The 25,693-nt window shown below is 56.3% G+C and overlaps 1 protein-coding gene across 6 annotated transcripts in view; it reads right to left on the bottom strand.

Annotated features, from left to right (window-relative positions):
* Nucleotides 1–933: 933 nt before the first annotated feature.
* The window catches only part of ASS1 (argininosuccinate synthase 1), a 50,904-nt gene continuing 26,144 nt past the window's right edge, over nucleotides 934–25,693 (bottom strand). Inside the window, exons 9-17 of one of the 6 annotated variants that reach the window (XR_012332741.1) lie at nucleotides 23,529–23,619; nucleotides 20,585–20,669; nucleotides 19,984–20,048; nucleotides 11,700–11,831; nucleotides 6,345–6,501; nucleotides 4,766–4,843; nucleotides 4,010–4,126; nucleotides 2,431–2,496; nucleotides 934–1,221 (exon numbers count right to left, since the gene is read on the bottom strand). Coding sequence is in view for 2 of the 6 variants with exons in the window: in XM_033858849.2 (XP_033714740.1) it covers nucleotides 1,176–1,221; nucleotides 2,431–2,496; nucleotides 6,345–6,501; nucleotides 11,700–11,831; nucleotides 19,984–20,048; nucleotides 20,585–20,669; nucleotides 23,529–23,619 (642 nt within the window). In the remaining 4 variants the exon portion in view is untranslated. The remainder of the gene's footprint in view (nucleotides 1,222–2,430; nucleotides 2,497–4,009; nucleotides 4,127–4,765; nucleotides 4,844–6,344; nucleotides 6,502–11,699; nucleotides 11,832–19,983; nucleotides 20,049–20,584; nucleotides 20,670–23,528; nucleotides 23,620–25,693) is intronic. The other 5 variants (XR_004527155.2, XR_012332742.1, XR_004527154.2 and 2 more) reach the window with 5 other exon arrangements.

The following is a 25,693-nucleotide window of genomic DNA, read 5'->3' as shown; positions in this document are numbered from 1 at the left end:
GGTAACAGTGCTTCTGTCTGCAAATACCACAAACTCTCTCACCAGCTTAATTAAGCTCTAAATGGTAATTGGTTATGAGAACACCAGTGTCTCAGAGAATCCAAGTTAAGAAATGCCACCAGCTTCCATGAGGCCTACCGGGATGGGAACTGGGATTCTAAACCGGACGCCCACTCTTCCCATCACTCCCTTTTCCCTCTCTGCTTTTCCAGCCACAGGGCATCCCACCACGCCTAAATTCCCGTGTCCTCGCTTCCGGCCGGTTCCCTGGGCTCCATTACTGGGACTGAGATTCTGATTGGCCCAGCTCTAGTCAGGTGCCCAGCCATGGTCCAATCAGATATGACCAAAGGGGTGGAGTCAAGTACAAACATGGCGGCTTTGGGCCGTGGTTTGTGGAGGAAGGGTGGAGGGAACCGTGTAAGGCAGGTAAACACGCCCCACCACCACCACCAAGTTATGTCTGTGTTTTTGTCCTCTGTGCTCAGGCTGCTCTTACTTGGGTTCTTTCTCCTCCTTGATGTAGGACACTTAAGGCCACCCAGCCACGGTGGGGAAGCCTGGTGTGGTCAGTCGTGGCCACCATTCCCGGGAGTTCACTGCGGGCTGCGGGCACGACTGCCCCCAAGTTTGTCACCTAAACTCGCCTTGGTTTCCCTGGCACGTACCACAGGGGCACAGCTGGTAACAAAATGCCAGGCTTCTGGGCTAGGGGATGACGCGGGTGGGTGCTTTCGGATTCCATGCTTTTTGCTGGAGAGAGGGGTCGATTCTTCCAGATAAACAGGTTCTCTGGCAAAAGGTGGCCTTCGGCAGTGCTTTAGTCAGAAAACACAAAGGTTGGTCTAAGAAAAGCATGATTCACCAAACACACACACACACACACACACACACACACTCTTACTCCTCTTTCTGCAGAAATAAACAAAAGACCAATGTATCATTTTTTTTAATCGTCATATTACAGCTCCTGCCTGCAGCCGGCCCCCACCCCGTCCGTTTGCTGACCACTTCTGCAGGCTCCAGGGGACCAGGGAACAAAGCCGGGGCCTGGCACCCGCACTGCACTGCCAGCCCTGGAGGACAAGTCACAACTACAAATTATCACAACAATTAGCGGCTGCACTTGGGAGATGGGCAAAGCGAGGAGGCCCAGCTCCCCATTATCAGCCGGTTTATTTGGCGGTGACCTTGCTCTGGAGGCGATGATACTCCTTCAGCCTGTAAACCAGATTCAAAACAAAGAAAAATGTAAATTAACAATAACAACATGCACTCAGTTCAATTAATTCAGGCAGAGGTGGGGTGGCAGGGGCAGCTGTTTGCTAAGATGTGTGTGGAGTTGTGTTTTTTTCTCCCTCTCTCCCTCTCCTGCCCTGGCCCCTCCTGCCCTCCAATCAGGATAATGTAATTAATTTATCTTAGGGGGAAAACATTGCTTGCCATTGTTTAAGACAAAGCGTTAAACTGGCAATGGGAGAAATGAAGAGGCCATTATGAAAACCCCGTGTGTTCGGAGCCATTTAAAAGGGTTTATAGAGTCATAAAACACAAAAGGGGTGAAGGAGGCGGGGAGATGGAGGTGACTGTCGGGCTGGAATCCATGTCTCTCCCAGTCTCGGCTCCAGGGACAGGAGGCTGGCTCTGAGAGAAAATGGTTTCGTGCTGGGGGCGTGTTATCAGCGAGAGGAGAGAAACTCAAGCCCCAGGAGAAGGAAGATGGGGATTAAGAACCCAGAGGTGGACAGACAGGCCTTCTGGACTCAGCCCCACTGAGCCCCTGCTGCTAGGCACTGTGCCCTTCCTGGGTGCCAGGGTCTGGGCAGAAGGCTTGATTTCCACGGACTCAGATCAAACTTTCACTGCACCTGTGAGGCAGGTATGGTTAACATCCTATGATTTCCAGAAGTTCAGAAGGGTTCCGAGACCCAACTGCAGAGGCAGGATTCGAAGCCAGGTCTGAGTGGCTTCAGATGGCGTGTATCACCCCACTGGGCCATGGAGATCCATGGTTCCAGTTAGACCTGAAGCCCCTGTATGTGGACGTGAAGGCAGGAGCCAGCCAGGTGACCTTCTGTGGCTTCTTTCTACCCCTCAGCCATTCCCCTTGCTAACCTGCCCAGGAAAGGGGATCCTAGTGGCTGGAGAGGGTGGGAGTGAGTGTCAGAGGCAAAGAGCCGAACCCAGAAACCGGGAACTCAAGTGCCCAGGACCCTCTGTTGCTCTTTGCTGTCACAAGTGTGCCTTGGGGCCCTGCAGAGGATGGGAGCAGGCTGGGTCCAGAGCAGGCGCTGAGGATGTGGCGGGTGGAGGGACAGGAAGGTGGCGCTTGTCTAGGGCAGAGCAGTGGTCAGAGCACTGAGGTCCCATCAGAGCCTGCGCCCCGCACCTGGAGGGTCTGAGGACCCATCAGGGCCCAGAGCTTCTCACCTGAGGGAGTTGATGTTGATGAAACCAGTGGCGTCAACTGGCTCGTACTGTCCCTGCACATTCATGCTGCAAAAGAGTAGGAGCTCGTCAGCATCCCCCGGCCTTGGCCTTGGCATCCAAGGGACCTCAGCCTCACAGACCCCCAGGCATTTCCTCAGTGTTGATCCAACACTCCCTGCACTTTGGCTTTTCATTCCATTCCTTCCAATTCAGGGAGCCCTACCCGGGGCCGGGGATCATGCCGGGGCTGCAGAGCAGGGAGCCGTATCCCTGCTACGCACACGGGCAGGTTGGGTCCTGGTCCAGCCAGCGCCAGCCCAGTGAACTGCTCCCACGAACCAGGGCACTGCATCTGTAACCTCAGGACATGCACTGGAGCCAGCTCTGCCCTCGGGCTGTGGAGGGCTTCAACGAGTAACCAGGAACAGCTGGTGGTGTCCAGTGGCCTGAAGGCCTGGGAGGCCAGGAGTTACACACCAAACAGCCTCAGATATGCGTGATGGCATCCCTCAAGCTGCAGAGAGTTCCCAGCAGTTAAGATCTGTCCACGAAGTCTTCTTCACCTTGTTTGCCCATTGAGTGATGGGCACCCATCACTCTAACCCATCCTCAAACATGGGCACCCACCCGATGCCAGCTGGTTTTGAAAAGTGCCCAGTCAACCCCTGCTATACTCAATGGAAGAGATTTTGCCCCCCATCTGCAGTTTCCATCTTCCAGATTCGACAGCCTTCATCTTTTGGGTGTTCTCACTTAGCTGCGCTTTGGAACCCTCCCCAACCACAGTCAGCCAGGTCCAGCCACCTGGGTGAGCATCCTGGCTCCACCCCTGCCACAGACCTTAGGGCAAATATTCTCGCACTTTGAGCTTCAGTCTTTCACGTGTGAGATGGGGCTCTCAGCCTCATCACTGGCTCCACGTGAAATGATGTAGCTGCCACCTGGCACCAGGTAAGCACTCAGCTTTACTAACATCATTCAGTCATTCATTTACTCAGGTATTTATTAAGCACCTACTACCTGCCAGGCGCTGTGCCAGGTGCCGAGGAAACAAGAACCAGAGGGGAGCAACACCCACGTGGGGGGCAGGGGGTGGTGGGGTGGCGAGTGCAGACATAAGCAATCAATCATCCTTCTGCCTTCGATAATTACAACTGTGATATGCTCTTTGAGGACAAGTTCAGGGCGCTGTGGTCTCAGATCTGACTCCACGAGGCCACCCTCTGAGCCCCCTGGGGGAAGGGGGTCCCTCCCGTTTCTCACGGGCCCCTTGTTGCGTCCTGCTCTGAATCAGCCCCTTGTCTTCATGTCTGCAGAACTCCAGCCTCAGGACAAAGCAGTCTCAAGGTTCGAGGACAAGGGGGTGGCCTGTCCCCTCAGGAGCCTTCTCCAGAGAGGTGAGATCGGGGGGGAGGGCAGAGGGGTTCTGCTGTTTTTCTGAGACCCTGAGGCTGTGCCTCTGACCGGCTCTTTGTGGACTGTGGGCTTTGTACAACACACGGGGTCTCTACGCCCGGCTGCCCCGCAGCTTGTCAGGACTTGGGCTCTGTGCCTCCCCCTGCCACGCCCTCGCCCTGACCTCCAGGGGACCTTGAAGCTGGAACTCCCACGCTCTCAATGCTCCCTCCTTTTCACCTCCATCCGCCCCTCCAGGGCTCAGGTGGCTGAAGCCACCAGGAATCGACTAGCAAGCTCCCTGTAAAGGGAGAAGATGTCAGACATCCAAGGGTGAGCTTGGCACCCCTCACCAGGCAGGGGAAAGGCTGGACCCACCTAAAGCGCTTTTGCAGACCTTGCTGGGGTGATAAACGAAGCTTATCATGACCCCGCCCTGCGCCTCCACACCCCCATCCCGAACCACCACACGGCTTCGGCTTCGGACTCCTGGCCTTGCTCCCGCTGTCTGAGGCGCTCGTCCCCTTTGGAAGGGCCCCTGCGCTCAGCCCAGGGAGAAAGCAGGGCTTGGACCCCCTTCCTGCTCCCCGCGTGCATCCGTCCTTTCGCCACCGTCTCTCACGAGTCGAAACAAACTCTGCTACCCCCTTGCCCCCAAACAGGCCCTTCAGACCACCCCAGCAGCCCCTGCAAAGAGAGGCCCACAGCCAGGGACAAACTTGTCCCACGGGACTGCTGAAGTACTCCCAGAGGTGCTTCTCGGGAACCGAAAAACCTCTTTTAAAATTTGTGGTTTCGGGGGGTAGGGGGTACCGGTGGAAAAAGTTTACAATGTTTTTTTTTTTTTTACCTCCCCTGACGGTCTACAGAAAACCTCTGTGCTTTTATTTTTGTTCATTCGAGTGGCTCTGACCTGCTCTATAATTACGGTACTTTCTACCTACTGTGCCACGGCATTTCCAGTTCTGCTACCTCTCGCGGTTTCCTCGCTGGTCCCTGTGACGCTGTCACTCAAGGGCTTTCAAGTCAGCGATGTAGAAATCAGAAAGAAAAGGGAAATGGTCAGAGACACAGTGAGAATAAATGCTCCTGCTTTTCTCTCTTTTTTTCCCCGTTCCCTTTTTACTTTATTCATTTAATCTCCCTGAGTGAGACTGTAAGGCTTAATGAAGGGTTGGACAGATTATTAGAGGCTGTTGATTTGGAGGGGGAGGGAAGAAAGAGCCAGAGAGAGAAAGAGAGAAGATAATTTGACATTTACCCCGACTGATCTAAACTGATTCGGCTATATTTATGGCTTCTAAAGTGTTTAGGAAGATTGAAGGGGGGAGAGAAACGCAACACGGCAAAGAGAAGGGAGAGAGAAAAATAATATTGACCGCTAAACAAAACTCGTACTGTAATTCCTGACCGGCTTCCGGGAGGGGAGAGCTGGCCTCAGCCTGAGTCAAGCTGGACCTGGGACTTGTATCAGGTGGGGCTGCCTGTCCCCACCTCTTGTATGGCCAGGTGAACTCCAGAGGGAACACCTTGCTCCTCGGTCAAGGCCAGTCTGTCATTCAGGATGCAAACACAGGTGCAGCTAATAGGCAACTGCTACCTTGGACCCAACCCACCAGGGCTCCCCAGCCTCTCCCACGTCCTTTCAGCGCTCTCAGCCTGGCCCGTCGGGAGGCAGCTCTTCAAGGTTCCCTCCTGGCTCTGCCGCTCCCCTGGGCTGTCTCCTCTTGGCCCCATCATCCAGTGTCCTCAGACCGCGTTCCTCCTCACCTCTAGCCCTGTGTGTCCAGTGGCCAACCATAGTTCTCCTGGCCTATCTCCAAGGAAACTCATCCTGCAGTTGTCCAAATCCAAATGCATGATTTCCACCCCCCGTTCCCTCAACTCAGTCATCGCCACCAAAGTGTACCCAGCGGCTCATGCCAGAAAACCCAGGGTGGTTCTGAACCTTTCCATCTCCCTCCCCAGCCAAGCCCTTTCGATCCCACCTCCTAAATATCCATCTGCTGCTCTCTATCCCCAGGACCAGCAGCCTGGCCCAAGCCACCAGCACGTCCCACGGGGAGCCCTTGTGTCCACCCTTGCCAGGTTCTTGTAGTGCCTGGGATGTTCTGGGTTCTTCCAAGGCTCTGAACCTCTGCACAGGACAGTCTCTCTGGAGACTCTCCTGCCCCCTCTCCACCTGGTTCACTCCTTTCTTTTGGAGACCAGCTCAGAAATGACCTCCATGGGGAAACTTCCCCACACCCCCGTTATTATACCCAGCCCAAATATCCTGTATCTCCCCACAGCCCAGCACCTCCTTCCCTAATCCTGCACTCGGGTGATCCTTTGATTGGGGCCTTTCTCCCCATCTAGCCTGTACATTCCATGAGGGCAGAGGTGGTGTGGATAATCTTCAGGACTGTCTCCCCCATACCCTACACGTGCCTGGGCATATCTTTGCTGAGAAAGCCAGTCGGAGGAGATACTGGACATGAGGGTCTGTGCCCAGCTGGGGGCAGGGGTGGGGCGCCTACCTCACCAGCTCCTCGTTGTAGAGGGACAGTGGGGACTCCCGGCTGAGGATGTACACCTGGCCCTTGAAGACGGATACCCGCACTTTCCCTTCCACGTGCTCCTGGGACTTGGCGATGCAGTGGCGGACAAATTCACACTCGGGGCTGTGCCAGAAACCTGCAGGGAGGAAGAAGCGAGTGTGCCGGGGAGGCCCACCGTGTGCCTGCCTCGGGCCAGGACGTGGGGAGGACTGGGGTCCAGGAAAGGCACCCTGTGCCTCACCCCGTCATGGCAGACGTGAGCCTGGGAGGGCAGTCCCGCATCTGCCTTGTTCACTGTGGAGTTCTGGCGTGACATGCACTTGTAAATGACAACAGTGAGGACCAAGCCCGCCTGCCCCTGTCCTGTGACCTTGTAGGGCTCCTGGGGGTAAGGAGGCACCTCTACACCCTGCAATGCAGTCACCCCCTAAGGGTCAGGGGCAGGGGATCTAACCTGCTGCTTCACACCACAGACATTCAGTGGTGAAGGGGCCCCGTCCTTTGCCCACAGGGGGCTGTTTTATCAGGGCAGCAGACAGTTGGGCAGGAGACCTCAAGCAAGACTCAGACATATGTTACCGGGGCCGAGCGATGGGGGTGCCCAGCGGAGTGGTGGGTTTGGGGTCAGAAAGACCAGGTGTGTGGGGCCTTCACCTCTCTGTGCCTCTGTTTCCCCATCTGCTGAGTGGGGATGACACTGCCTCGCCCTCCCAGGACTAGCAGGCTTATTGTACATGGAGGCCCTGGGCTCAGGGGCTGCTGTGAACGCTGCTGGGAAGAGCCCCACCCCTCAGGATAGGCAGACCCCTTGGAAATAAGTGACCTGTCTTTAAAATACTGCTAATATTTTCACACGCAAAGATTCCTACAGATGAAGCACAGGCGCCATGCTAAGTTCCTTACTGGGCCAGCTCTTTGGACCCTCCCAGCCGCAGGAGAAAAACCTCTCTCAGCCTCTTGCTTTTCTGCGTGAGGAAGTTAGGCTCAGGGAATTTGAGAGACTCTTCCGCGATCACACAGGCTGTAGTGGGGGGCCTGGACCTGACCTCAGTTGGCCCCAGTTCTAACAACTGTGCTTCATGTGATCATTTTGGAGCTTCCCTGTCTACATCTGCGACATCCCCGAGCTGCCTGAGACATGCGCTGCCCCCATCCCCCGTTACCCATATCTGTCCCCCAGATCCCTCAGGCCAAAGAGGGCCGCGTGCTCAGTCCCCCGTCTGCCCAGGGTCTGGACAGTGGCTCCTCTCAGTTTCTGCCGAGGGCAGGGGGGCCGTGGCCAGGGTTGGGGGAGGGACAGCGAGAGGGGTAGGGTTTCTCTGAAACGGAGCCGGGAAGGTGAGCCCACCTGGGCAGCTGTGGGGCCAGATGGTGCGCGATCTCCTGCCCTGATAAAGGGCCGGGTCAGCCCCGGCTCTGCGGCTATTGTTGGAAGCACTGGCCTCCAGGGGCACCTGCTGAGGCCCTCCGTGGGAAAGGGGAGCAGGCCTCTCCACGACGGGTCCGGTGGCTTCCAGACGTGGGGGAGGGGCGGGCAGGGAGAGAAGGAGTTGCGTCCTCACTCTCCGATGTCCTGCCTTTTGAGTTCACCTCTGGTTCCACCTTGACAAGCCACGTGATCTCTTTGTGCCTCAGTTTCCTCATTTGCACAAGGAGGTAATACTAACCATTCTCTGGGGGGTTGTGTGGATTCAGTGAGAGTTTTTGCTTTCAAGATTTGAACATGGCCTCTGCCGGCCCTCACTGTATACAGGGAGACAGACACCCAGAGAGGGAAAGAACCTTTCCAAAGCCACACAGCGAGATCCAGAGTGCTCCTGACTCTAGCCCAGAGCCCCGTGGGAGGGCACGCTGATGCCCCCCCACACCATGCCCCAGTGGCTCGGCCATCTTTCTAAGTCAGGATAATTAGACCATTAGGTTCCCAGGCGGGAAGAGAGGTGGGAGATGGAGCCAGAGATATGGGGGCAGAGACCCCTGTGGGAGTGCCTGGCCTGGGCTTTATCTCAGGATCTCTCCCTCCCGCCATGGGGGCCTTGTGCTCAGATATCTCTTCCCAGCAGACCCAATCTGGGGTGGAGGGCAGTGAGTCCTGAGTGCCGCACTGGGGAGAGCCTGCGTGTCCCAGGCTGGGGGATGCACAGTGGGTGGGGCCTGGAGCTGGGCCAAATTCTGTACCCATCAGGACAACAACCCTCTGTGCATTATACCCATTTTACTGCTGAAGAAACTGAGGTGAGGGGAGAGGTGAGCTATACCCCCTAAATGAGATGGGTCTTGAAGCTGGGGTCATGCCAGAATGACCCTGTGGGGTGAGGCCAGTGTGCTCCTGGAGGGAGGGGTTCTGTATAAACCTCATAAAGGCAGATCAGGAAATTTGGGGATGGGGTGAGAGGAGGGGCAGACAGTACTCACAGTAGTCAGGGCAGCTAGGAGTGGGACCGAGGCAGAAGGGCTTCCCCGGGCCTCTGTCTCCCTGGGCCCCGAGACCACAGGGGCTCCGAGGAAGCTGAGTGCCATAGCAGAGTGGTGGCTCTATAACTGGGGAGCTAGACAGAATGGAGAAGGGACCTGGACCTGTGCCCTTTATTTTACAGGAGGGGAAACTGAGGCTCTGGGAGGAGACAGACCCACTCAAGATCATAAAGCCAGCCAGAGGCAAGGCCCCATTCTCCTGCATCCATGCTCAGACACCATGCCAGGCAGTGTCCTGGAGGCTTTGCAAATATCCATGCATTGAGGCCTCACTATAAGAGAGGCAGAATTATCCCCATTCTTCAGATGTGGAAACCAAGGCACAGGGAGGTCAAGTAAATTGCTCAAGCGAATCCCTGCTCTCTAGCCTTTATGCATCCCAAATGCGAGAAATCCCATCAAACAGACTGACCCCCTGAGCTGTTGGGGGGTGGGGACGGGCTGCTGCCAGAGGCCGACCTTGACATCTGTGGGAGCCTGGTCGGCAGAGGCACCTGGGCAAAGTTAATGTTACTAACAACTACCTGGGAGGAGCCTCCACTCTGAGATTTTATTTCCTTTTAAACCTAATCACTGTAACACTTGGGGAATTAGAGGGCTCGGCGGGTGAGAGCAAGGACTCAACCCAGGCAGCCTGGCCCCACACCAAGGGCCAAGCTGTGCTCCTGACACCCAGGGCTGCCCTGTGCACACCACTGCGCCCCTTGATCGCCCCTTGCTCATGGCCCCAGCCCAGCTTCCTACCCACCTCGGATCTGCTGGAGTGGCCGAGAACTTGGCCTCTGAAGCTGGCCTGTCCTGGGCTCCAAGCCACTTCTCAGCAGCTGTGAAGCCTTGGGCAAGTGTCTTCATCTCACCTCTGTGCAGCTAAGATTAGATAATACCCGTCAGTGCCCAGCTCAGGGCTGGGCAGCAAGAGAGGTGGCAGCCGGGCTTCCCTGGTGGCGCAGTGGTTGAGAATCTGCCTGCCAATGCAGGGGACACGGGTTCGAGCCCCGGTCTGGGAAGATCCCACATGCCGCGGAGCAACTGGGCCCGTGCACCACAACTACTGAGCCTGCGCTCTAGAGCCCGTGAGCCACAACTACTGAGCCTGCGCGTCTGGAGCCTGTGCTCCCAACAAGAGAGGCCACGATAGTGAGAGGCCCGCGCACCACAATGAAGAGTGGCCCCCGGCGCCACAACTAGAGAAAGCCCTCGCACAGAAGCAAAGACCCAACACAGCTAAAAATAAATAAATTAATTAATTAAAAAAAAAAAAAAGAGAGGTGGCAGCCGATCTAGCGTGGGGAGGGAGGCTGGCGGCCTGGCCCCCCCTCGGCCTCCACGGATGCCCCCTGAGCAGAAGCAGCCCCGGCCAGGTGCCGTCCCCCCATCACAGCCTGCTGCGTCGTAACGACTCTCGCCACTTTGTAACCAAAATCCACCTTTCAGTGTGGAAACCCCGCTGAGCAAGAGAGCCCACAGGAGACAATGTTATTTAAACACCTGTCTGTACCTGGGAAGGGGGGGACTGGGCTTCAAAGCTCCTGGGAACAATGGGAGGGAAAAATAATGCCAGCCAATAACCACCATGTCCCCTTGAAATCCCGAGATGAGTTCCAGCGATTAGGAGGTTTCAGAGGAAACAAACCTCCGAGTGGGGGACGAGGGGAAGAGATGAGGGCGGTGGAGGCTTCTACCAGGCAGTTACTGTTACTATTAACTTTCCTGGGGTCCCTCTGACATCCAGGTCCCCATAGACGGCAGCCTGTCCCCCCCAACAGCTCCGAGGGGCTGTTCGATGTGATTTCTCAAATTAGGGAGATGTTAATGTCATAGAATAGAGTCAGCCCTTTCTGGAAAGGGCCAGATAGTGAATATTTTAGGCTCTGCAGGCCACGTGGTCTCTCTAGCAACTACTCTGCTCTGCCAGTGTAGCTCTGAAGTAGCCACAGGCAACACGGACACGAATGAGCAAGGTGGTGCCCAAAAACGACTTATGGACACTGAAACCTGAATTTCCTGTAATTTTCACGTGCCATGAAACAGTATTATTTTTAAAAAAATTTCCCCAACCATTGAAGAATGTAAAAACCAGTCTTAGCTCATGGGCTGAACAAAAACAGGCAACGGGCTGGATTTGGTCACCCCTGGTATAACGCGGGGGATGGATCTGGAGTCGGGAGGACTGGATTTCTACTCTGTGGCAGCAGGTAAGGCACGGAAACTCAGTCTGGAGCCCAGCCCACACTCCACACATGGGCTGGGCATTTGGCCGTCCCGGTGGCTTCCCAGTAGGGATCTGGCCCAGGCAATGCCCAGGCCCGGGGCCCCGCTCTTGGTCAAGGTAGGCTTTCCCTTGCTTGCGGCGGTTCTTGTAGCGGCTCCGGGTTCTGCCTGGAAACAGGCTGACCTGGGCTCAAACCCAGCTAGGCTACATCGAGTTGTGTAACTTTATATAAGCTCCTTTTGCTCGGAGACTCAGTTTCTGGCCACAGCTCTCTTAGGAAACTTGGGAAGCCCCCTAGGATGACTTGTGTTCCCACACAGTGCCAGGTACCCGGCACGTGCTGGATAACACTTGGCAGCCATAGGCATGACACAAGATGCTTCCCTGGCCCTGCGGCCGTCATGCGGGTCGCAGGCGGCGGAGGCAGCCGGACAGCCCGGGGAACTGGTGCATTTCCCTCCACACCTTGTGAACAAGGCAGGTCCCGACGTCCCCTCCTCGCTTCCTCGTCCCCTGCCCTCTCTCCACCCCCCCTTCACCCCGCATCTTCCGGGGGCTCTTCAGCAAGTGGCAGTGGGCAAGGCGGGACTGGAGGAGGGTGCCCCTGGGTGAGGGAGGGGAGGGGAGCAGCTGCAGGGTCAACGCACCCGTGTACACCAGCTCGGCGAATTTCAAGCCCAGGCCTTGTTTGATTTTTCGCACTTCCCGATCCATAGTGAAGGCCTCGATGTCTAAATGAGCGTGGTAAAGGATCGTCCCCGCTGGGGTCTCGTAGATACCTAGCCATTTTTCCAGGCAGGGGGAGAAGAAGAAAAAAGAGAGAAACGCGTGAAACCCAAAGTGTCAGCAAATGACAGAAAGAAAAAAATAATAATGACTCGTCTGACAGGAGACAAGCCGGTCGGACCCATTCACTCCCAGCTTGCCGCAAAATGCATCCGTCATTATATTCATGCTGGGGCCACGACAGTCCACTCTGCAGCTTGTGGAGAAAATGTCTAGATGCCCCCCTTTGAAGAGGCCCTCAGACGTTGGAAAATAACAGGGTTTCAGAGCTGCTCCCCCCTCCTTCCCAACTCGTGCCCACCGGCCCGCAGCTGAAAACCTGTAATTAAACCGAGGCTGGTGGAGCCCAGGGTCCCGGATGTCCCTTCCTGCCTTCCCCAGGGAGCCAGGGGAGGGGACGGCTGTGCACACGCATGCACGCGCGTGGACGTGTGCACACACATGCCACCTTCAGCCGGCGGCTCCCCTGCAGCTGTGTCTCTGCAGAGAAATCCTGACTGCCTTGGTCACCTGTGCTGACCCCACTGTACAGCCGGGAAAACTGAGCCCTGGAGGAGAAGGGACTTGGCTGAAGTGGAGCTGGGAACCGAATCTAGGCCCCCGAGTCCCTGAGCAGCACTGTCTGCTGCCCTGTGGACCAGCAGGTGATGGGGGCCAAACCCAGAAGGTCATGGGAAGACGGTCTTGCTAGGTCCCCTCCCCACGATCTCAGGCCCAAATCCTCCATTTGCTAAACAATCTGCTTGAACTGCATGGTCTCCAAGTGACAAGGGGCGCCTGGCCCTGGCTGAGTGTAGCCCTGAGAGGAAGGTCTTGTAAGTAGCACCACCCCAGATTCGGGGGCACTAAGGTTCCAAGAGGCAGGATGGCCCCCGGGCACATGGCCGGGCTCTCTCTTCCCAGCAGTGCAGCCTCGTGAATCAAGTTCAGGTGAGCACCTTGGATAAACCTGCCCCGTGTCTGCTGTCCTGATGGAGGGCTAATAACCGCCCCGTCCCCACAAATGCCACCCCCCCAAGTCCCTTTCTTCCCACCACATAACACTAACAGCCTTAAAGGGGCAAGTTTTCAGGTATCCTCAAAATGTACCGCCATCGTCTTTCCACAGAAAGGATTTGTACACCCAGGTTCATGGCAGCATTATTCACAAGGGCCAAAAGGTGGAAGCAACCAAAATGCCCATCAACAGATGAGTGGAGAAACAAAGTGAGATAACTACACACAATGAAACGTTCAGCCTTAAAAAGGAAGGACGTTCAGACACACGCTACACCATGGGTGAACCCTGAGGACAGGACACTCAGCGAAATAAACCAGTCACCAAAAGACAAATGCTGTGTGGTCCCACTTACGTGAGGCTCCTAGAAGAGTCTGATTCGTAGGAACTAAGTAGGATGCTGGGTGCCAGGGGCTGAGGAGGGGAAATGGGGAGCTAGTGTTTAACGGGGCTTCACTTTGGGAAGATGAAGAAGCTCTGGAGGTGGGGGACGGTGATGGTTACACAGCAACGCGAATGTTGTGCTTAAGGCCACTGAACTGTACACTCGAAACAGTTAAAATGGTAAGCTTTCTGTTTTCTATATTTTACAATTTAGAAAAATGCTTTCAAAAAACCCCAAAACCAGAAAGGAGATTGTTTCCACTCTGAAGTCCAAAGGGGACATGGGCAAGACTGTGTCTGATGTGAGTAGCCAGAAACTTTCGCCCTAGAGAACTTCTCTGGTCTTTAATCTTTAAGTCTGGGAACCACAGGAATGTCAGGGCCCTTGAGGATCACCTGCGTTCTCCTAACTTAGCTGCAAATGCTGTATTCGAACAGTCTTAGGTGGAAGCTCGGCATGTACAGTCGAAAACAATGTCCCACTGTGGGGAGCAGGGGCCCCTCTGCAAACCCTGGGCTCCACCAAGCAGTCCTTAAGATGCTAATCTGGCCCAACATACCAATTGCACAGATGGGAAGACAGAGGCCCGGGGGAGGGACGTGACTTGCCCAGGGGGAGTGGAGCCTGCATCTAGTTTTTCCATCTCTGCTCCAGGTTGCCTCTTAGGGCCTTTGCCAAGTGATCCAGTGCTCACCAGGCATGAAAAGGACACCCAGGTCTGAGGCGCTGTGGCCGAGGAAGACCCTGGGCTGTTCCCAAGGCTCCGAGGTGTCCCCTAGGGGAAAAGAGCCTCTTGGCAGGGGCGGGGGGTGAGTCTCTCATCTGCAAACCCCTGATATCCTGGTCTCGGGGGACATGCACATCAAAGAGACCAGGAGCTGATGTGATTACAATGTGCCTGTCCTGTTTCACTCGTGTGGCCGCAGCTCTTGGGCCACCTCTGCTGTCCTGAATCAGTTGTGGGAGTAAATGCCTCCCCGGTAGGAAAACACCCACATTCCCAAGTTTATGCACCAGGCCCAAGCCCTCGATTCTCTGGGGGGTTCCTCAGGCCCTCACTAGGCCTCATCGTTACCCTTATAAACATGATTCAGACAGGCTCCGTCATCCACTTCTGCAAAACGGCTCAGAGACACAACCCAGAAAGGGCTTAGAAAGGTTGATGGGGTTGGAGTCAGATGGGTGGCCGAGAAAATGACAGCATGAGAGGGGGGGTGCGGAGACACAAAAGAAACTATGAAAAGCAGACAAGAATTCAGCACAGGATTTGGGGCTGCTCCTTGTGGGGACAGTATGGTGCCACCAACAAGTGGCTCCCAATGGCCCCAGGTCACTGAGAAAGGCCTGATGCTTCAGCAGTGTGTTTCCAAAGACAGAGATGTGCAGAACTTTTGAAAATATCTGCCTCCCCACAAATGGCAGAAATGACCGCAATGCGAAAGGAGCGAGTTTTCAATTACCCCATAAACTTTGTCACCAAGAGCCACCAGAAGCAAGACAAGAACAAAGCCCTATTTGTCTTCTCATCCTAGTATATACTAAGGACTCAATACAGATCGGACTAGAAATGGGCCTTCTGCTTCCCCCTCATTACTTTTGCCACATTTTGTAAAAACTCAGAAACTTTCAAAGCCTTCCTTACGCTGGTACATACAACGGCAGGCCAGTAGCAGGGGCCCTCCTCATTTTCAGCTCCTGGAGAACCTAGCTGCCTCCTGCTCTCCTGTCTTCATCTGGCCAGCTGTGGGCAGGGCGCAAGGAGTATTTGTAGGGCCGGAGCTGTAGACCAGAAGTCCCTCGCAACTTATACTTCTACGGAGAGTGCTCAGCTCAGCTCTGCTATGTGACCTTGGCCCACCTCACTCCCCTCTGAGGCCCCGGCCACCTGTCCGGAAAAGGAGAAGGTTGCAAGTGTCTGCTGCTTTTCCTTCTAACTTCCACCGAGACCTGCCTGAAGGTGGGCACCCAGACACTGTCCCCCAGTGCGTACTGGTGGTTTTGTCTCTGGAACGCTGCAGCCAGCTCGCTAGCACCACTTCCCCGCAGTCCAGAGAGGGAAGAGCACCGGTGGTTTGCAGGGCCAGAGGACATCCATACTTTCCACGGAGGAAGAGCTATGCTTGCCCTAGGGCCCCCGCTACTGCCCCACCTTAGAGGCTCCCCAGGAAAAGAGCAGAGAGTGCCTGGCAGGCAGAGTCACCCATTCTTGAGCCCTCAGAACCAGCCTCACAGCTGTCAACCCTCCAAGGCCGCCGCAGGAAGAGTCATAGGCAAGAAGAAATGCCGCAGCCGTGAAACACACCAGCACAGTTAATATTCCTGTTCCTCTTCTTAGAAGGTGTTAAAGTTAATTGTGACTGATCAAAAAGCCTGTTTTTTCAGGTTGCTGCTGTGGGTGTGTGTGTGTGTGTGTGTGTGTGTGTGTGTGTGTGTGTGTGTGTGTGTGTGTGTGTGTGTGTGTGTGTGTGTGTGTGTATCTTAAAGATCTTCCCTCTCCTCTCCACAGGGGTAGGGGGTACAGATGATTTCTGTGTATTTCTTCTGGAAAAGGAAATAACTTTAAAAAAACCAGTGACAGAATCCTGATGCTAAAAGACGATGGCTTTGGGGCTTTTGACAGCCGGCATACAAACCACTGCACAAAAAGAAGGAGGAAATGACAGGTGAGTCTCGGTGTCGCTGTGGAAGAGACAGCAGACATCTTCGGAGTGACACGCACAGCGGATTCAAGTGTCTATTTTCATCTCTCCGTGTTTACAGGAAAAAGACAGAGGTGTCAGCGGTTCTCCGTGGAGCAGCTTCAATCACACCGTAATTACTGCCAAGGAGCGGGTGGGGAAGAAGGGCGAGGAGCTGGGGGGTGGCCGAGGTTGGGGGAGAGTGGACCAAGGAGGAAGAGGTGGGGACCAAAACAGCTGCCACCGCTTAAATCCTTCTCACCTGTTCCTGAGGCTGCCAGGTTAGCCCAGATTGAGCAATTTGGCAGAATTGAGTGGGACCCGCCAACTCAGCTGGGGGTCGGGGGCGGAGCTGGGGGCTAGGGCACCTGGACCAGAGCCTCTGATCCTTTGGGAAAGCAGTATCCAGAGGGAGGGATTTGGAAAGGCCAGGGGAAGGGAGCTTGGCTGGAGCCCAAGGGCTCCCCTCTTAGGTACCAGGGCCAAGGATAGAGGCGGTTGCCATGGTGAGGGGGAGGCAAGTCCCAGTGGGGCTCTAGCCATCCTCTATGCTCCTGGAACCCCACAGGCCCCATCCTGGGAACCAGGGTAGGCCTCTGAGTCCGGCCATTCCAGGCTTCTGGGAACGCAAACACCTTTGCTTCACAGGTCTCCCTCCACTCTGGAACATTCCATCTGAGTGGAGCCTCTGGGAGGCCTGGACAGGTGGGCGGCAACCCTTGTTCCTTCTTAGCCAGAAAGTGGAGGAGTAAGGAGGAAGTGAGGGAGGACGAGAGAGTGGGAGAGAGATGGGAAGGGTGGAGGAAAGGGGGGAGTGGAGGGGAGAACAGAAAGCAGGCAGTGAGGAGGGGGCGGAGGGGGTCGGCAGAGGGAAGCAGTGGCGGCAGGCGGGGGTGAGCCCCACAGGGCAGGGCCGGGAGGAGAGGAACCAGCCGGAGAGAAGGCGAGGGAAGGGCCCGTGCTGCCTCCTTCCCTGCTTCCCTCCTGCCTTCCTTGCCCCCCTTCTCCTCCCCACTGATTACATTTACTTCACTTAACTAGCCCCCCTCCAGAGTTAAAAAGATAATGTGATAATGACGATGTGAACAGCCACAATACAGCGAAAGCTATTCCATCTGCAGCTTCCCCAGCCCCCGGCCCGCTGACCCCATGGCCCCGAGTGCTGCCGACCCGGCCACCCCAGACCCAGGGCACTAGCACTGCCCAACTTCCTACCCATCCACCGCCACCCACTCCCACCCCCAAACCCCAAGCCCTTAACGAATTTCAATTGCGAGCTTTGTAAAATCAATACAAATGACATTTTCCCCTTGTATACCAAGGTACAGGCAATAGCATTTTCCTGCTGCGCCCTCAATATAATTGACAATTAATGGCTTCTCCCATGACCGTGACCGTAGACCTGTGGGTGAATCCACTTCGTCCTCGTTTATTGCCCCGACCCCCTGCCTTTCTTTCTCACAGTGGATTATTGGGAGAAATAAAAAACAAGACCTCTCCCTAAAATTATGAAGCAACTTCCTTTTCTCACCCCCCAACCCAAGTCAGAAAATAGGCAAGTTAGAACTTCCAGAGGGAGATGGGGAGATCACCTAGTGTGCCCATCTTTGTTGGTGAGAGTCGTAGAGAGGGAAAGCAACTTGCCTAAGGTCACACAGCAAGTTCTTGGGACTTAGAACCCTGGTTGTCTTCCCCAAAGACTGTACCACGCTCAGGCTAAAGTCTAGGCTTTTAGGGACAGCCCCCCACAGGTACACACACAGTACCTGGGTAGAGTGAGGGCTGTGCTCCAGGAATCTTTTCCTCAGGTGGGTGGTCAGAAGCCAAGGGAGTTGGAACCGAGTGCTAATCTCGTGACTCCCACCTTCAGTGGTGATGACGCCCCCAGTTCTGGGGAAAAGGTAGGAGGTCTACCATCCAGGCACAGCTCCTGCTATGGGTCAACAGGTCTCTGATCTGCACCACAACCCATTTCACAGATGAAGAAGTTGAGGCTCAGAGAGGCTATGTTGCTTTCCCAACGGTGATGGAGCCAAGATGGGGAGTCAAGGGTGGTACACAGGGCCTGGCCCCTGACACCAGCCCTTCAATGTGCCTTCCCAAGGTCTCCAGGGGGTCAGTCAGCCTCAGACCCAACCCACCACCCAGCTGGCCACTTGGGGCTCCTCCTACCTTCTCTACCACTCCTGCTGGAAGGCTCCCACTCCACTCTGTTCCACGTTCTACCAGTTGAAGCCTATTCTCCTGCCACCTCTTTCAGGATGTCTTCCCTGATCAGCCCAGTTCGCGCCTTTATGACTACCTCCTTCCGTTCAAGTTCACTTGCGTGCCATTTCACAGAGTGACCTCAGGCCAGCCCTTATCTTTCCATGGTCAGCAGCACTGATCCACATCCACAATCAATTAGTGATGCCTGCCTTGGGCGTGGGAGGGACGTGACAATAGGCGCAGAGTGGACACCTCTGAGCCACTCGGACGGTACCCAGAGGGCATAGGCTGCCTTTGCCCTTTCAGCATCCCTGTGGGGCTGCTGCCATCTATGAAGTTCCTCCCCTAGGCCACTTCCTGCTATTACACATGGGCTAGAACCCCGATCTAGCAGAGTTCAAGCTCTCAGCCCTCCACTCCATGCCTCTCTGTGTCTGGACATCAGTCCTGGTCCTGGTGCCTGTGACTTCGAGCCTTGGTTTCCCTGCCTGTAAAATGAGGGTGCTGGTCTCTGGCTCCCCAAGGTCCCTCCAGGGTCTGCCTTGCATAGTTTGCATTGTGCTGGCTCCCAAGGGCAGACTGAGACCAAGCGACATTTAATCAGATGTTAATATAGGTAAGATACAAAGGTAAGTGAGGATAAAAGGGAGCAGCTAATTAGTAATATTGTTCTCCACAAGGCCTTCCCGAGAGAGTTTCAATTAGGTTGTTTCTCACAGAGTATATGTGTGTCTAAGAGGAAAAAACACACGAAAGAGGGAAAGCCACTTTCCTTCCTTCCCCCCCTTTTGAGATAAATTCAAACAGGTCAGAGCCAGAATGATCCCGCTCCCATCCCCATGCCTACCGCATTACACCTGGGGAAACTGAGGCCCAGAGGTAACAAGTCCAAGGTCATCTAGCAAGACACAGCGAACCTGGCATGAAAGCCCCAGCATCCTGCCTCCCGACCAGTGCCCTTTCTAACCGCTGAAATCCAGCCATCGGCTCTCTTTGGAGTTTAGAATCTTAGTAAAAACACCCTGAAAGACAAAGGGCCATGGCTATACACTGGCCTGGCTTTATCTGGCTGTGTCATCCTTCTAAATTGACCCTAAGCAAAGCGAGTTAAACACCTGCCCACACAAGAGGCCTCAACCCCACCCCCGGTGCTTAGAGACTCGAGTGCCCAACCCAGGGACTCTGACCGCTGAAAGCTTGCCCCTCCATCTTGAAGTCCGGAAGCACGCGGTGTTGCTTTACCACTGGGGAACAGGAGATCCCCTCATATGGATGGGGAGAGGGTGTGGTCCAGACAACACGATGAGTGACCCATAGGGACCCATGGGGCTCTGCTTACTAAGAGGAGACAGAGCCCCTGCCTGGGGACCAGCTTATCCTCCCTCCAGGCCCAGCCAGAGGTGGATATGGGCCGGGCAGCTTAGCCAAGGTGGCAGCCACTCAGCACCAAGGCAGAGCCCCGTCCCCACGCCCTGCCAGACCCTGGAACAGGCCCTCAGGCCCTGGCTGGCTCACAGCGCCCACCCCTGGCGGGATTCCCACCCCACCAGGCCAGCTGGCCTCCTCAACGCAGCCTTAATGACCACGAAATCAGCCCTGCATGGTCTGCTTCTAAGCCTGGCCGACCCGCCCCAGGGCCACAGGAGAGCACGACCTCCAGGCCTGGCGCCCGTCTCCTCTCTCCTCTGAGCCTCTCCCTGCTCCTGGGACTGCTCTTCTCGTGATGCCTTCAGACATCAGTCCCAGGAGGGAAACAGTCTGGCGGGGTGAAAGGACTCGCCCAAAGTCAGCCTGGGAGGAGCAACGCCCACATGTGACTGGGGTGCCAGGGGTCGCCGGGAGCCGAGGCCTGCGCCTGCGGCTGGCGAGCGACTTACCCCGCGACTTCATGCCGATGAAGCGGTTCTCCACGATGTCGATGCGGCCCACACCGTGCTTGCCCCTGTGGGGAGAACCGGCCACTCGGGGTCACAGGCAGGGCGTCAGGCACCAGCTCGGGATCCAAGACTCAGAGAACGTGTGAGCCAGGACCCCTGGTCCAACCACCCATTGGACAGATGCGGAAGCTGAGGCCCAAGGAGGGAAGGGCTATCCTAGGACACACAGCGAGTTCAACGTGCAACTTCCTTTATCTCTGTCCTGGGCCTCACGTGGCACCCAGCCCTATCCACTGCTCATCTTTCCTTCTACCCTGGTCTCAGATCCAGTAGAGAGCTTGGAAGTTCTGGACCGTCCCTAGGGGGCAGTAGACCCCTGGGGTTGTTACCTTCCAAGGCTGAGGGCCACCAGGATTCTCCCACGGAACCAGAGGACCCCATGGCTATGGGGCCGTGCCGAGGCTGACTGCGGGACACTGGCCTGTCCTCCCTGGCCCCTCGGCCTCAGGCTGGGACCATCAGCCCCCCCACAGTGGTCCGGGCTGGTGCTTGCCCAACATGGTGGCTTCCCAGGAGGCCGGGCAGGGCTACGGGCACTCACGCGACTTCATTCAGGTACAGGAAGAGCTCCAAGGCCGTGCTGTGGGTGGTGCCGTCCCTGACGTTGGTCACCTTCACAGGGACCCCTAGGGCAGGAGGAGAGGGCAGTGGGCCCGTGGCTGGAGCTCAGCGGACGAGCCTGTGCCTGCTACCCCGCCCCTTCCCTCCACCCGAAACGCCTTAAATGGATGTGACAGATATGGACTCCAAATGACTCCTTGAAAAGCCCTGTGCAGGTTGAGGCCTGCTGGGGAGAGAGAAGGGGAGAGAAAGCCCCCCAGAATGAAAGGGAAAATGCAATAAAAACCTCTCCCCCACCCTTCCCATTCTCTTTGCTCCTTTTGCATTTAGGGGCTGTGAAATTGGAACCAGGCCCTGAACTAATTGAATTTCACGCTCCACCATTGTCTTACGAGGCAGTAACCGGGAGTACCTTCTGTCCCACCAGTTACGGGGCGGGGGGGAGCGCCTGGCTGAGGTGCGGCTGAGCTCACACACACACACACACACACACGCACACACACACCCGCATGCACGCACACAAACACCCGCGCACACACACACACACACACACACACACACGGCCCCCGGCCACGTCTGTCAGGCGGACCCCCAAGCCCCAACCCTGTACCCCAGACCCACACACAGCCATCTGATTGATGGGGGTGAAATGATGCCCGCGCCAGCAGGCAAGGTGCTGGAGGCGTCTGCATTCTGAGAAGTTGGGTCTGGGGTGGCAGGAGGGCAGCAGGGAGGCAGCCGCTCGGGGAGGGAAGGGCCGAGTCAGGGGGGGTGGCTGGAGGGGGGCAGTGTGTGGGTTCGGGGTTGACTCTGAATAGCAAGGGGCGCTTTCTCGAGCGGTGTGAAATGAGCAATAAATGTATTAGAGGACTAACAAGAGAGCTGTAACAGTGACAAAGAAAAGCTGTTCAAAGTTGGCGGCTAATCCCCCACCCATCTGCCCAGCTCATTACCATGTGGCCGGCCATCGGGTGCCAATCAGGCCTCAATAGCGGCTTTCGAGTCTTTATTAGCCGGGCGCCGCCTGGAGGGGCTGCGCTCAGGGGCTGTCAGCCTCACCATTCTTAACCCCCATTTCCAGGGGTTTTATAACTTGGTTGTAAATTGCTATTAAATGTAAGTCTGCCCAATAATGAACCTTAAGCCCCTCTCGCCACCCCCCGCCTCTCCCCTCTCCCTTTCTCTCCCTCTGGGTCCTATTATGGCCCTCGCGGGGCCTTGGATGGGGCCTGCCCCAGAGAGGAGCGGACATTGTTGGTGCTGCTGCCGGAGAAAGCCTCTTAGCCTTTAAAATAGTTAATAATTAGATTAAAACTTCAAATAAATTAACTAGAGAGTGAATGGGGAGTAGCCGAGGAGGGTTCCTCCCGTCTACTTTTTTCTTTTTTTTCCAGACAGTCCCCAGATCATTAAAATGGATCACGTTTCTTCTCGGGCTCAGCGCCTGTGTTCAGGACCCTACGCTGCCTCCTGCCCACCCTCACCGCCCTCCCAGTTTTCCGGGGGACCTGGGGTGGGGCGTGCAGCCTGGGTTCATCTCACCGTCTTCTCAGAGATGATGCCCAAAGAGGCCCCACGCCAGCACAGCCCTGGGGCAGAGTGAGTGGGCCTAAGCTGGACTTAGTGCTCCAGCTACCTTTAGGGACCTTAGACTAAGGGCCTTTTGGTCCCCAGGGGGCATGAAATTCAAGGGTTTGAACTGACAGCGGCGGGGCGGGGTGCGGGGGGAGCGATGAAAATGCCCGATGACTTGGTCAGGCTCTTGGGAAAGGCCGGGAGGAGGCAGTTTACTAAAGTACCAACAGGCTTTTTTCCCAGCGCCTCACTCCATACCCCGTGCTCGGCACCTGCGAGCATCCTTTCTGTGGCCCATTTTACAGGCGAGTGAGCCTGAGGCCCAGAAGGGTGAAGCTGGTTGTCAAGGTCACACTGGCAGGTGAGAGCAGGGGATCTATCCGGGCCCCTGCTTGCCCCTCCCCATCCTCCGTCTCCGAGGTGCCTTGGGAAAGGCCTCTCTGCAGAGCCCCCTCCCTCTGCTCCCTCCCTGCAGCTGCCTGGTGCACAGAAGGGCCAGCCTCCCTGCCTGGGCTTGGGATGCCCTCACGCCCCCTCTTGGTTCCTCCGTCTCTGCCTCTCTGATTTCTGCAGCCTCCTGGAAAAGTCCTCTCCTTGGACACTCTGAGCCCTCACCTTGAACCTGGTCCTGCTCCTTCCATTACCCAGCATGCCTTTCTTTCCCTCCATCTTTCAGGGCAAGGGGGTTGTCCCTGGTGCCAGGCTCAAGGCTAGGCACTCAGTTCAGGCCAGCAAACACTTCTTGATGGTAGCAGACAAGATGAGGAGATCAGGACACAAGCAAGAGTGGCAGCAGCTTTGAACCCAGGATGGGGGGTAGGGAGACGCATCAAACAGCTAACTCAGGACTAGCTATGGGGTCAGGGGGCCCCCGAGGCTGGCTCTGTAAGACTCATAACTGGCTGAGCACCTCTGTGGTGCAGGGCCCTGCGCTGGATACACTTCATCCAGATCTTATTCTATACCATGAAAACACGAGGCAGTGGATACTCTTTTATCCCCAGTTTACAGATGAGGAAACTGAGGCCAGGAAGGTGGAGTGACTTGCCCAAAGGGCCAAAGCAGTCGGCAAGTGGTTGCTCAGGGGCTAGAATGCTCCCTCCAGACCTGGTGCCCACGAACTGATGGACACCAGCAGAGGGTGCTTCTTCCCAAGCCTGGAGGCTTCCACAGATCACGCCATCTGGGGAGGCGGCAGTGGGGAACATTTGAAGCCCCAGCCCGGACCCTGGCTTCCAGGAACACAGGAGGGATGCAGAGGACTCGTGCCCAGGCTCCCGGGCAAAGAGGGGAAAAGAGCCAGGGCCCCAGGAGTCCACGCCTTGGAGTCCCGACAGGCGGGCACCTACCTTTCTTGAACTCGATCTCAAGGATGTCTGGGCTGTTGGGGGCTTTGGCCGGGTCCTGGGTCTTTGTGTAGAGGCCTGGAGGCGCTTGGTTCTGACAAAAGACAGAAAGAGGTTGGAGGGCGGTGTACCAGAGCCAAACCGTGCCATGCCGGCCCCCGGACACCCTGCCTGCAGCCCCCTGCGCCCCTCTCCAGAGCCAGGGCGCTGCTGGCGCTTGCCATCGGCTGGCCAGTCCGGCGGGCCTCCCAGCCCCCCACCCGGAGCCAGCCCCGCTTGCCAGGGGCCTGGGAAACAAAGGGCTCAAGAAATCAGACAATTTTTCCCCTCAACTTGATCTCATCTTTTTCTTTGACGCCCCCGCAGCTGGAGGTAGAATAGCGGGAGGAGCCAGTCAGGCAGGAAAAGCGTGACTTTGGGGGAGCCAGGCGCTAGGCGGGCTTCCCAGGAGCGGCTCAGGCGCACACGCTCTCCCCGGCACCGGGAATTGGGGTTTATTCTGCAGTGACCGCAAAGCTAATGACTGCGCGTGACCCCAGCAGGTGCTCTGGCGAGCAGAGCCGTCCCCGGGGTCCCCGAGGTTAATACTCACAGGGAGAAAAGAGAAGAGCAAAGCAAAAACCCATTTGAAAACACATCAACCTCTATGTATATTTTTTTCTTGGGCGTGTTGGAAAACGGGCCTCTCCCTCGTCTTGATGAAGCAGCGGAGGGGCCACGGGCTGCCTGGAACCCTCCAAGTCCCTCCTGCCTCCCGCTCCCGAGGCCCTGACCGGCCCCCCCACCCCCCACCCCCGCCCCCAGGCTGTGGCTTGGACACTTGCCACGGTGGGGGCCGGGGCCCTTAGGGCCTGACTGCTCAAGTCCGTCCCAGGGGGCAGGCCAGGGCCCAGCACTGTTATCCACCTGCGGACATCCTGGGAAGTGCAGTCCCTTAAATCTTGCCTTTCAAAACCCTGCAAACATTCCCATGCCACTTTGCAACTGCAGCTTCCTTTGTGTTCTCTGCAGCCCCGTTTGGTAAGAAGGTCAAGTACTGTTACCCCACCTATGGAGGAAGAACTAGAGGCGGAGGGGGACTGTAGGTGCAACCCTGTATGCTGTGTGGAGGTGGGGGGCCACATGGCCCAGGGCAGGAAGCCCACGAGGCCCTCAACAATGATGTGTTGGATTTCAGAGTGGTGGAAAATACCCCCAAAGCCAGGAGTCGAGACCTCAGGCTATGGGGTCTTGGGCAAGTTGCTTCACCCGTTCGAGCCTCGGTTTTCTCATCTGTAAAATGGGGGGAAATGATACCTGCCTTTGACTGCCTTACAATTTAAATGCATAGACAACTTTTATATTTTTTTACTGGACATGAAAATCACCCGAGAAGATGCCAGAGAGGGCCTGGTGGCGACAGGACTGCTGGGACAGCCCCCTGGTGATGTCACCCTCCGAGAAGAGCTGCTCCAGGAGAGGTGGGGCTGCCAGGAGTTCCTCAGATCCCTCATCTGCGGTCACTTTGCCTGCTGGTTCTATGTCAGGGCGTGACCAACCATCCCGGTTCCCATACCCTGAGAAACCCCCCAGTCCTGGGCGAACAGGGACAGGTGATCCTTCCAGCTTTACTTCTGAGCCCAGATGGGTCTGGTGATGCAGCCCTCACACCTCCAAAGGGCTGTGTGGCTTGAGGCCAGCTGCATCCCTTCATCTGTTTCCATTTATGGGGCAGAAACAAGAACCCAGAACGGACCTCCAAGACAGACCCAAGGAGGAGGAGGGTCCTTAGGGACCTCCAGCCCGATGCCTCCACGGACCAGTTGGAAAACTAAAGGCAAAGAAGCCGCTTGTCCAGATCATACCACCCCACCCCGTCGGCATGGGACTCAGCCCCGAGGACCCCAGAATCCCTATCCTGTGCTCTTTCCATCACCCCATGCTGTTTCCCAGCCGCTCCGCCAAGAAACAGCACCAGGGATGTGGCCAGAGACAGCTCGGGCATCAGGCTGGTTTCAGAGCAATGCCCGGCTCCCCAGGCCCTACCGGGTCCTGCCGACCTCCACATTCGTTGGGAACAGACGGGCCCGAGGGCCATCCTTGGCCATAAGGCAAAGTGAAACAGGGCTTGGGACCTCCGGGTGACCAACAGGACTCCAGAGCTCCTTTCCCACCTGCCCGGGGCTCCT

The sequence above is a fragment of the Tursiops truncatus genome, chromosome 6, assembly GCF_011762595.2.
Source record: "Tursiops truncatus isolate mTurTru1 chromosome 6, mTurTru1.mat.Y, whole genome shotgun sequence".
Taxonomy (NCBI): Eukaryota; Metazoa; Chordata; class Mammalia; order Artiodactyla; family Delphinidae; genus Tursiops; species Tursiops truncatus.
The sequence above is the reverse complement of the archived record's forward strand: the minus strand, read 5'-3'. Positions and strand labels throughout refer to the sequence as shown.